This window comes from Macadamia integrifolia, chromosome 8 (assembly GCF_013358625.1).
Source record: "Macadamia integrifolia cultivar HAES 741 chromosome 8, SCU_Mint_v3, whole genome shotgun sequence".
Taxonomy (NCBI): Eukaryota; Viridiplantae; Streptophyta; class Magnoliopsida; order Proteales; family Proteaceae; genus Macadamia; species Macadamia integrifolia.
The window spans coordinates 6,331,217-6,342,570 of NC_056564.1; the positions used below are offsets into that span (position 1 = coordinate 6,331,217).

An 11,354-nucleotide genomic window follows, 5' to 3' on the forward strand; every position below is an offset into this window, starting at 1 on the left:
AAAGGTTTTAATTTTTGTTTCTTGGATTTCAGGAGTTTCAGGAACTGCAGCTTGCAGGGTCCAATTCCTGACCTAAGCAGTATACCAGACCTCGGCTATTTGTAAGTTCATAAGTATTGTAGGTTTTTTTTCTAAATGCTGGTATTTATATCCGGGCTGTGGTTTGTGTTCACTATTTTCACATATTCATTTCACGCTATGATTGTTATGGGTGTATTTATTCTTCTGGTAATGTGCACATTTCAGAGATCTCAGCTTCAACCGGCTTGAGGGATCTTTACCACCAAATAGGCTTTCTGATAATATCACCACCATGTAAGTATGATTTCCTCTCCTGTTGAATATTATTCCTTGTGGAGTCCCAGAATGTAGGGGCCGATCTTTAGAGTCAGATAGGAGCCAAGCAAACACCCGTATAACTTGAACAGATATCCAACAGATTACAAGTAGCATTTCCCTTGAGTAACTCTATTCATAATCCATCGGTACCGGAAGTATCCCTAATTTGAAGGAATCCTTTTTGGACAATGACACCAGTGAGTTCTCGTGACATAAAGATGTAAGAACAAGAAAGTCATATTGAATAATTTGTGCAGAGATCTGTCAAACAACCAACTTGATGGACCTATTCCTTATAACTTTTCGGGTTTTGCTCACCTCCAGAAATTGTGAGTATACTTTGGCTCTCCTTTTCTTTTTTCCTTTATTTATTCTATTAATCTTTGTGGTGGTAATATTCATCGACATCATTTACAGCAAAGTTCAAATGGCCTTGTATCTGATGTTGTCAATGGGGTTTGTTTTGTTACTCATTTCTTACTGCAGATTACTTGAAAAAAATTCATTGAACGGTTCTGTTCCATCCACCATCTGGCAAAATAGTACTTTCAGTTATGCTGAAACACTTACTTTGTAAGACTTCAAACCATAAGCACCTTTTCCTCCCCCCCCCCCCTTTCCTTTTCTTTTTCTCTTTTCTCTTCAGTTTTAGCATGTCCTGTATGGCTGTATCTGACCAAGATTCGAGGTCCAGTGTGTTGTACAATTATTTAGCAGCACTTGAGATTTGGTTAGAACTCTTGCTGAACTTATTCTTCGCATTCCTTTTTTACAGGGATTTCCGGAATAACTTACTGAAAAATATCTCTGGCAATCTTAACCTCCCTCCAAAAGTCACCATCAGGTCGGTGTCTGCATTTGCAACTGCATTCATGGTATTCAGGACTCAAATTTACTCTTTATATTATTCTATATCAAGGTACTACACCTTTGTAGGTTGGAACTTAGTTACTTGGAGAAGCAAGAAACAATATGTTGTTGCCAAGTCAAGTGCAAAGTCCGAATTCAGAGCCATGGCATATGGGGTTTGTGAACTCCTATGATTGAATTAGTTAGTTTAAGAATTGTAGTGTGAAACCAATAGTTCCATGAGACTGAATTGTGATAACAAGGCTACTATTAGCATTACCCACAATCTCGCTCAGCATGATTGCACAAAACATGTTGAGGTTGGTCGTCTATTCGTAAAGTAGAAAATTGATTCCAGGAGTATATGCACACCCTTTGGCTGATGTGTTAACTGAGGTGATCAATGCTCTGCTGTCTCACACCCTCTAGTATATGATATTTATTTCCCAGCTTGAGGGGATGTGTTGCAATACTGTTATGAGGATACGATGGGAATAATGTGTAATATGGTCACATAAGCGTATATAGTGAAATGTGATGGTGTACTTGTAATTTTAAATTTAGAAATCAATCAATAGTATAGATTGAGAGGGGTTGTTGTCTTCCTTTCTTCTTCTCTTCCCTTTCTTTTTCGGATCAACTTGCAAGTTGCACCGGAACTATTAAGAGGAGAGAGAATTCAACCAACAAGGCACTCAATTTCAGAAGGACAAAGTTTTCCTTCTCCAGGTGGTGAAATTCACCACACCATCCTAGGGTTCACAAACCCCTATAGGGTTTGGTACCTTTCCCAAAAAACCCGCATGATACCCCATGTGTGCATTTAAAGCACCGATGGGGAATGGGAATGAAAACTTGGTCCATTTCAAAATATATCCTCTCATAATAATCAATGAGGGGTGGCTACAATGCTTATTTATAAAAAACAGAAAAAATCTCCCAGATCGACTTCACCATTAATGAAAGGGTAATTTATAGCACCACCCATTGGAGAATGCCAATATTATAGGGACACCCCCTCTCTTTCACCAAATTAGACTCAGATCCCCTACCGTTAGTCACTGTTACAGAATATACCAAGAATTGTGACATCAGCAGTTCATTTTTTTTCTAAATACCATTTTACCCTTAAAAGTAATGAAGTACCAAAATTACCCTTACCTTTGATAGTTTGATACCAAACCCTTGTAATCCTCAAATCAATTTCACCACAACCCTTCTGGCAACGGCAACTATGGCGGAAGAGCTTTTGATATTCACTATCATTGTTGCCACTTACCAACCTGAGGATCCTCTGTTCCATCCATCAACCAAAAACAACAACTTCCTTGAATCAGTTTCTGATGCTACCTTCGAATCCAATGAAATTGTTCTCAAGATTGGTGAAGATTTAATGGCTTCTAACCAAACTGCATTTGCCACTTTCATCAACATCACCGATGTTCCTGTCGCCATTGAAAACCCACTTGATGATTCTGATTGTAAGGGTGAAAGTGAGAAACCAACTGATTGTGCAGATAGAGATATCTTTAATTTGCTGATGAAAGCGTCCATAGAACATTTCACGAATGTCCACTTCTATCGTTTTGGGAAAATTGTCTGTGGATCCAATGACAATAGTGTGATATGGCATGGAGATTTAGACCTAACCATGGAAAAACTGTTGCTTTTTACAACGACTTTCGTAGGTATGTGATTTCTAGGTCTGGAAACTGCAATTACACTATAATTGGGATTGGAGATTAACATTCTGGTGTGAATGCTAAGAGAAGGAAGAATAATCAAATAGAGGGGTTCGAGAAGAGGCCAATGAATGTTGCAGAAATTCAAACTTCTTTGCCTGTGGTTAGAGAAGAAATTTTATCTTGATGTCTGTTCTTTTGAGTTTCAGAAATCAGAGGGTGGATTGTTTATAGATATGAACTCATTTCTTGCGTTTGGGTAGGATTTTGTCGGTTAGAACTATGAGAAGACTGGAAATCCTGTTTACCTACACATAAAGCAGATAAAGAAATTTGTACCTGAGGATAGACCGCTCAAGAAGCCGACCCTTCTTGCTATAGGTATCTGATTCATGCATCTTTACTAGATGAGTTTTATGGCCTTTCGGAATCTACCAGTTCTGAAGATGCATCCCTGTAAGGGACAGAGTTGTGAAGCTTCTTGGGGAGCCCAATATTTTCGATCTTTTTCCGGCTTTGACGTGGCTTGATATCCAAGGCGTTGTGCGACAGATGAAGAAGGCGATTTCGTGGTTCGATCAGAAGTCGGATTCTATCATCGATAAACAACTCGAAAGAGAGAGAGAAAGAGGGAGAGAGGGAGCCGGCGACGTAAAGAGATTGGCCACGACGAACAGTAGAACCTCAGCAAAGGTCAAGTTGCTCTGATAAAGAAGAAGAAAAGGGGTATTTTTGGGATAATAAAATAAAGGTGTTTTACTCATAAGGGCTAAAGTGTCATTTCATAGCATCACTTAACAGAGACTGACGGTAAGGGGTTTGAGTCTAATTTGGTGAAAGAGAGGGGGTGTTCCTATAATACTGGAATTCTCTAGGGGGGTGACGCTGTAAATTACCCTTAACAAAATATAATATCTAAACTTTCCTAACTAGGACCTTTGGACAGCTAAGAAATCTGGGGCTTTGGATTTCCTAAACTAACAATCATTCTCCTTACCAACTAACGACACCATTATGGTACCCACCAAAATAAAATGTTAATTTCCTGTAGCCCCACTTTTGGGATTTGTATTTCAGTCCATGACAGTAATAAAACCCAAAAACTAAGGCCCAACCTGAGCCAATACTAGAACCTAGCCTAAATTTAAACCAGCCTGCATTAATAGACTCTTAAAAGATTACATTGTTGAAGCCCGAGATCAGGACTAATCCCACCTATATGGAGATACCAGCTTTCGGACCCAGCAAAATGTAATAAAACTGAATTTTGGTAGTTGCTGAATCAAGAACCCTTGCCATATATATATGAGAGAGGGTTTACTAGGCTGCCAATGTGGGGAGGAAGCTGCACACTACACCAACAGGTGTGTTCTGAAAAGGTATCGTTCATATGGGGTCCACAATTTCAAAGTGAAAAAATAATAAAAAAATCATGTGAGAGGGAAACTACACACTGGCGGTGTGACAATCTTTTTACCTATGTATACATATGGTGTTTTGAAGGGCTCACAAGTGCTATTCGCCCCATCTTCTCAGCTTTAGATTGGGCAAGGAATTCCATCACATTTTAGGTTCCAGCTCATTAAATTATTCATCAATCATTCTCCCTTGGTTTTGATATGATGTTGTTCGTAGCTGATTCATCTATTATTGCTATTGGATGCATTAGTAATTAAGATTGAGCTTTATGGAGGTAACAACACATGCTTAGACAGAGCCATGCTTTAGCATCTTAGCTTAACATCTCAACTCATTCCATTAGATACCTAGGATGACCAGTGTGCTGGTAGATCCTCTTTAGCAGTACTATGTGATGGGAAAAAAATTGACCAGGCGATCTTCCCTGCAGTTCCTAATGCATTGGCCGACCTGCACAGAAGAGATGACAGGGGAGAGCCGGGCTGACCCGACGGGGGACTCTCCGATGCCTAAGTCAGATCTTTCCACAACAGATGCTCCAGAGAGCTTTTCCAGTAAGAGAAGTGAGTAATCCCCCCTCTCGGATGGAGGCTTACCTTGGTATTTATAGGCTGCTGATGGAGGGCAAGTGGGAGACGATTGTGAAGAGTCTTGTTTAGGCGTAGAGTCCTCAAGGGGAGTGGCTTTGTGATTCTGGGAATATTCGAGGACTCTTAACTCGAAAGGCCAACCGTGTGACGTCTATGATGACGTGTAGTGGATAGAGTCCTATCCTCCGGAATAGGGATTACATTCCTTGAATGTAAGGGTGGGCGAAAACACGTTTCTGGAAACCTTGTTGTTGACGTCGGGCCGAGGTGGCAGCACGGCACGATGGAGGCCGAGGTGGTAGCACGGTATGATGGAGGCCGAGGTAACAGCACGGCATGATGGAGGCCGAGGAGGTAGCACAGCCTGATGGAGGCCGAGGTAGCAGCACGGCATGATGAAGGTCGAGGATGCAGCACGGCCAGATGGAGGTCGAGGAGGCAGCACGGCCTGATGGAGGCAGAGGTGGCAGCACGGCCCGATTGAGGCCGAGGTAGTAGGTCAGTCATTTTTAGGTTTGCATACATGCTTCAGCCGTGCTGAGGAAGGGGATAGATTTTGCCTCATCACCAGCCCCCCGCTTTAGTAGTTCGAATCTATCTGCTAGAGTATTTAATTTGATACGGTTCGATCGATGTTGGTGAAGAGGTGGTCCGACTCGAAGGATAGCCATGTGAAGAGCTAAGCCCGTGGATCAGCCCCCCCAGATTAGCCTTATACATATATATTAATGTAGATGTCTCCTTCGGTAGTGATGTACTTTGAGGGTTTTTTCTCCATTTTTGGTGAATGAAAAATTTATTTTGATATCTTCATCTCTCAGTATTCTTGTGCTTCTTTCTTTATTTTCTTGTACTTCGGGCGCGGCTCGAAATGAGTAACTTGTTGAAAGAATAAGGACAGGTACAGCCATGGTTTTAAGTATCTCCGATACCGATACGATACCCTCCGATACGTATCTTAAATTTAGTCGGTCGATACGATACACACCGATACGATACATTGAATTTTTTAAATCATTTTGTATCGATATATATCCTAAAATACATACTGATATGCATCAATACACCACTAATACACATTGATACGATACGACTCTATGAGAAATATAAAATTGAGGTAAAATATACGTTTCGGTATGTATTGGTACGTATCGGTGAGTATCGGTATTTATCGATCGGTACGTATCGGTATATATCAACACGTATCGGTGAGTATCGATACGTATCGGTGCTACGGTCATATAATGGCCAATATGGGTAATTTTTCAGAAAAAAACGATTTTTTGAAGGGTTTTTGTTCCAAAGTTGCTGTCATCCATATTTCTCTCTAACTAAAGTGGAAATCAAGGTTGGGATCAAGGATTTTACATTTATGGGACAACTACAGACCTTGAATTCTTAGTACGATACTCTCAATTTAGTGTTTATGCATAATACATGTTATCAATAGCTTTTTTTAACAAATTCTTTATGCAAAAGTGTTTAAAAAAATGTTTCATATCCATTTATGTGTGTATCTTTAGCGTATCTTAGTGTATCTCCGATACGATACGATACCCTCCGATACGTATCTTAATTTTGGCCGATCGATACGGCGACCGATACCGATACTTTAATCCTTGGGTACAGTACAGCTGTCCGAGCGTGGCCCGATTCCCAAGCTGGGCTCGGAATTGATCTTCCATGTCTAGCTTATGAACTCTTAAGGTGCTAAGCTATAGACTAGCCATAGGGGTGCCGAGCTGGGGGCATAATCTTTTGATATACCTTGCGTTAAGGTCTTTTGTGGTGCAGAGTCGGGGCTAGGGCTTGCATGCTTTATTACGTAAGTTCTTGAGGTGCCGAGCCATGCACGGGCTTGAACACCTTAGTGCTAAGGGCTTGATGTTCCGAGCCGGGGCTCTGGCTTGCATGCCTTGGTACGTAACGGCTTTGAGTTGCCAAACTAAGGTCTGGTCTTGTGGTGCCGAGCTTGAGCTTGGCCTTAGTTGCTGCCGAGCTGGGGCCCGGTCTCTGTGCCTTACTGGTTAAGGTCTTTGAGTCGCTAAACTAAGGTCTGGTCTTGTGGTGCCAAGTTGGAGCTCGGTCTTAGATGCTGCCGAGCTGGGGCCCAGTCTTTGTGCCTTACTGGTTAAGGTCTTTGAGTCACCAGACTAGGGTCTGGTCTTGTGGTGCTGAGCTGGAGCTCGGTCTTATATGCTGCCGAGCTGGGGCCTGATCTTTGTGCCTCACTGGTTAAGGTCTTTGAGTCGCCGGAGTAGGGTCTGGTCTTGTGGCGCCGAGGTTGAGCTCGGTCTTAGATGCTGCCGAGTTGGGGCCCGGTATTTGTGCCTCACTGGTTAAGGTCTTTGAGTCGCCAGACTAGGGTCTGGTCTTGTGGTGTCAAGCTGGAGCTCGGTCTTATATGCTGCCGAGCTGGGGCCCGGTCTTTGTGCCTCATTGGTTAAGGTCTTTGAGTCGCCAGACTAGGTTCTGGTCTTGTGGCACCGAGGTTAAGCTCGATCTTAGATGCTGTCGAGCTGGGGCCCGGTCTTTGTGCCTTACTGGTTAAGGTCTTTGAGTCGCCAGACTAGGGTCTGGTCTTGTGGTGCCGAGCTGGAGCTCGGTTTTAAATGCTGCCGAGCTGGGGCCCGGTCTTTGTGCCTCACTGGTTAAGGTCTTTGAGTCGCCGGACTAGGGTCTGGTCTTGTGGTGCTGAGTTGGAGCTCGGTCTTATATGCTGCCGAGCTGGGGCCCGATCTTAGAAGAGTCAGATATTTGAGAGAAGCATCATAGTATATTGATGTGTGGTATGCACTTGGGACAAATACATTACTTCAAAATAAAATCTAATATGCTCCGTGATAAAAATCGAATAACTGCTAAGGTGCTGATAGTATAAAATCTTCAAGACTAACACCCAATCGATGGGATTTCAAGGCAATCTACTGATAAAAGTGTCTACTAGCCTCAGTGATTTGGACTATAGGCAGCTGTTCAACTGGCTCGGCTCGGGTCAGGAGGCTTTCATCTCGACAATCAACAATTTCTACTGTACATGCTAGGCTCGAGCATGGTTTCTTGACAGATTTTATGAAGTTTGCATAGCATTCCCGGCATTCCTACTGACTGGACTTGTATTCCCCAACTTCATTGCTTGCGGGGAATTTGACTTTCATGTGCTTAGTGGACACAATCGCCTCAAGGCCATTGAGACCGGGTCGACCAAGGATTGCGTTGTAGGGTGAGGCGATCTTGGCAACCATAAAAAAAACCATAGCAGTGGTTGTCTGAGCTCCCTGTCCGATGGTTACGGGGAGGTCTACAACTCCTTCCAGCTCTGCTAGTGTGCCTGAAAATCCGTATAAGGGTCCTGGAGTTGGCTTTAGGGTCCCAGGGCCAAGCCCTAGTTTTGTGAAGGCTTCGTAGGACATAAGGTCAACGGAGGCTCCTGTGTCCACTAGGACCCTGTGAAAGGGGTGGTTTGCCACCACTAATTGAACTACGATAGCGTCGTTGTGAGGCTAGTTCAACTCTTCCAGATCTTGATCAGAGAACGTAATGAGTGGATCCGTTCTAAAGGCTTTGGCAGGCTATTCCGTGATGCATACAAACCGCGCGTGTGCTTTGGCTTTTCTGACTGATTCTACCATGGGTCTGCCCATGATTGTTAGGATGGCTAGACCCACGGGCTGGTTGTCGTATGTTTCAGCTCGGTCTGTGGGTGGGTCCTTTGACGGCTCGGCCATACCTCGGCTCGGCTCGGGCCAGTTCCCACTATATTTCTGCTTCAAATACTGGTTGAGGTATCCAACCTTGATGAGCTCATCAATCTCCCTTTTCAGAGACTTGCAGTCTTCAGTGTCATGTCCATGGTCTCGGTGGTATCGACAATACCGGTTGGGGTTCCTCTCCTTTGGTTTAGCATTCATTGGCCTGGGCCAGCGAAAGTACTTCTGATTTTGGATCTCTAAGAGCAGGTTTGTTCAAGAACGATCAAGTTCATATCGCTCAGGTTCAGCTGTGTCAAGAGGCCGATCTGTTCTGTTCTTCTTCGGCTCGCGAGAATCATCCCTAGGTCGCAGAGTCCTTTTCTTCTCCTCCGACTGATCACCTATCCCTCTGGTGGCCAGGATTTCCTCTATGTTGGCGTATTGATTGCATCGTCTTAACAGCTCGGGCATCGTTTCTTGTAAGTCGAGGGCCAAAGACTGGACCAGATCAGGGTGTATTACCCCATTGCACAACGTGCTATACGCCACTCCTTCCGGTAGGTTTTTTACCTCCAGTGTCGCCTTGGTGAATCGGGCAAGGAACTCCCTTATAGTCTCCTTCACTCCCTGCCTCATGTTCATCACGTTTTGCGTAGTTTGCTTCTGCTTCATACTTGCTTGGAAACGTGTGAGGAACGCTCTCGTCAGTTCTTCATAGCTGCGGTTGGACCGTGGCTGTAAGTTCGACATCCACACCAGCGCAGCTCCTTTTAATGAGGCTGCGAAAGCTCGGCAGAGAACGGCATCTGACCTGCCGTGAACCGCCATAGCCGAGCTATAGTATAGTAGATGATTATAGGGATCTATGGTGCCGTCATATCCATTGAAGACCGGTATCACGAAATTTGAGGGCAGCTCGGCGTCTATCAGTTCGTCGGATAGTGCATTATGGGCCGGAGTTACAGTTATGTCGGCCAAGTGCCCTTGCCTCTGCATTCCTTCTATTCGCTCAGTGAGTCGATGGATGCGGCTCTCAAGGTCATCTCTTCTCTCCTCGGCTCGGCGATTCAGGGATCAGCGTGCCCCTTCGCCTCTTTTAGGGCTTCTTCCTTGGCCTTGGTGGCCTTGGTGACCTTGCCGTGGTGCACCTCTGGTCGGCCTGATGGGCGAGCCCTGACCCTGGTGGGGTCGATCTTGCCAAGCTGGCCTCTAGTAGTTTTCTCGTTCTTCTCTGTGCGGATGCGCGCCTCTACTGAGTCTTTGAGGCTACAGTTGGCGTCTTCCTACCCGGGGTGGGGATTTATGAGTATCATGTGTCTCTGGGCTCCGGTGATGTTCGGAATGACGGGCTTTCCCGATCTGGGCAGGGACAGGACCTCGCCTGCGCCCCTCAGTAAGAGAGCGCGGTGGTACCGAATGAACAGTTCACGAAGTTCTGGCCGACCCCTTCTTGCTGTTGATTGAGGGGTGATGCTGTTGTCAGGAGATTCGTTATTGGGATGTCTGCTCGGAACAGGCCTAGGCGGCTGAGCTGAACTAGTGCGTGGCACTGGAAGTGCCAGGCCGAACTGAAGTATGAAATCCCTCACCGGTGCGTTTGTAGCTAATACCTGCAATTGCAAGCTCTACATCTGTTCTTCCATGTTCGGGTGAGTTACCCAGGATGATGGGACATGGCAGGATAGCTGGGGGTTTTGCTCGCGTTGATCCCTCTCTCCCTGGGCAACTTGCGCATCGGGCCTGGTTTGCTGGGGTCCTTATGGAGGGGTCTCTGCTGGGACGTTTTCCTGCTCTGCCACTGGTGGTGAATGGGAACATCCAAGTGGTACTTCGCGAGTGGATCTTGCTCGCATTGTCGTTGAAGAAACGACCTTTTCACTCCTTAATTGTATTGGTCCAAGGAGACTTTTTGTAACAAATTCCCACAGACGGCGCCAATCTGATGCGGAAAAAATTGACCGGACGATCTTCCCTGCAATTCCTGGTGCTTTGGCCGACTTGCACAGAAGAGATGACAGGGGAGAGTCGGGATGATCCGATGGGGGACTCTCCGATGCCTAAGTCAGATCTTTCCACAATAGATGCTCCAGAGAGCTTTTCCAATGAGAGAAGTGAGTAATCCCCCCTCTCGGATGGAGGCTTACCTTGGTATTTATAGGCTGCTGATGGAGGGCAAGTGGGAGACGATTGTGAAGAGTCTTATTTAGGCGTGGAGTCCTCAAGGGAAGTGGCTCTGTGATTCTGGGAATATCCCAGGCTCTTAACTCGGAAAGGCCAACCGTGTGATGTCTATGATGAGGTGTAGTGGATAGAGTCCTGTCCTCCGGAATAGGGATTACGTTCCTTGAATGTAGGGGTGGACGAAAACACGTTTCTGGAAACCTTGTTGTTGACGTCGGGCCGAGGTGGCAGCATGGCACGATGGAGGCCGAGGTGGTAGCACGGCATGATGGAGGCCGAGGTAGCAGCATGGCATGATGGAGGCCGAGGTAGCAGCACGGCATGATGGAGGCCGAGGATGTAGCACGGCCAGATGGAGGCCGAGGAGGCAGCACGGCCTGATGGAGGCAGAGGTGGCAGCACGGCCCGATTGAGGCCGAGGTGGTAGCACGGCCTGATGGAGCCCGAGGTAGTAGGTCAGTCCTTTTCAAGTTTGCATACATGCTTCAGCCGTGCTGAGGAAGGGGATAGATTTTGCCTCATCACTATGATTACTCAAATGTATTATGGGGTTACTCATTCATTGTAATTGAAGTTGGTTTCTGTTGCACACCACCCCCCCC

The 11,354-nt window shown here is 45.5% G+C and overlaps 1 protein-coding gene across 7 annotated transcripts in view; it reads left to right on the plus strand.

Annotated features, from left to right (window-relative positions):
- The window catches only part of LOC122086589 (probable LRR receptor-like serine/threonine-protein kinase At1g06840), a 97,567-nt gene that overhangs the window by 31,001 nt on the left and 55,212 nt on the right, over positions 1–11,354 (plus strand). For 6 of the 7 annotated variants that reach the window (XR_006142482.1, XR_006142483.1, XM_042655512.1 and 3 more), the window contains 5 exons: positions 33–101; positions 247–315; positions 597–668; positions 826–912; positions 1,115–1,183. The exons of the other annotated variant lie outside the window; for it this stretch is intronic. Coding sequence is in view for 4 of the 6 variants with exons in the window: in XM_042655512.1 (XP_042511446.1) it covers positions 33–101; positions 247–315; positions 597–668; positions 826–912; positions 1,115–1,183 (366 nt within the window). In the remaining 2 variants the exon portion in view is untranslated. The remainder of the gene's footprint in view (positions 1–32; positions 102–246; positions 316–596; positions 669–825; positions 913–1,114; positions 1,184–11,354) is intronic. 7 annotated transcript variants of the gene reach the window in all.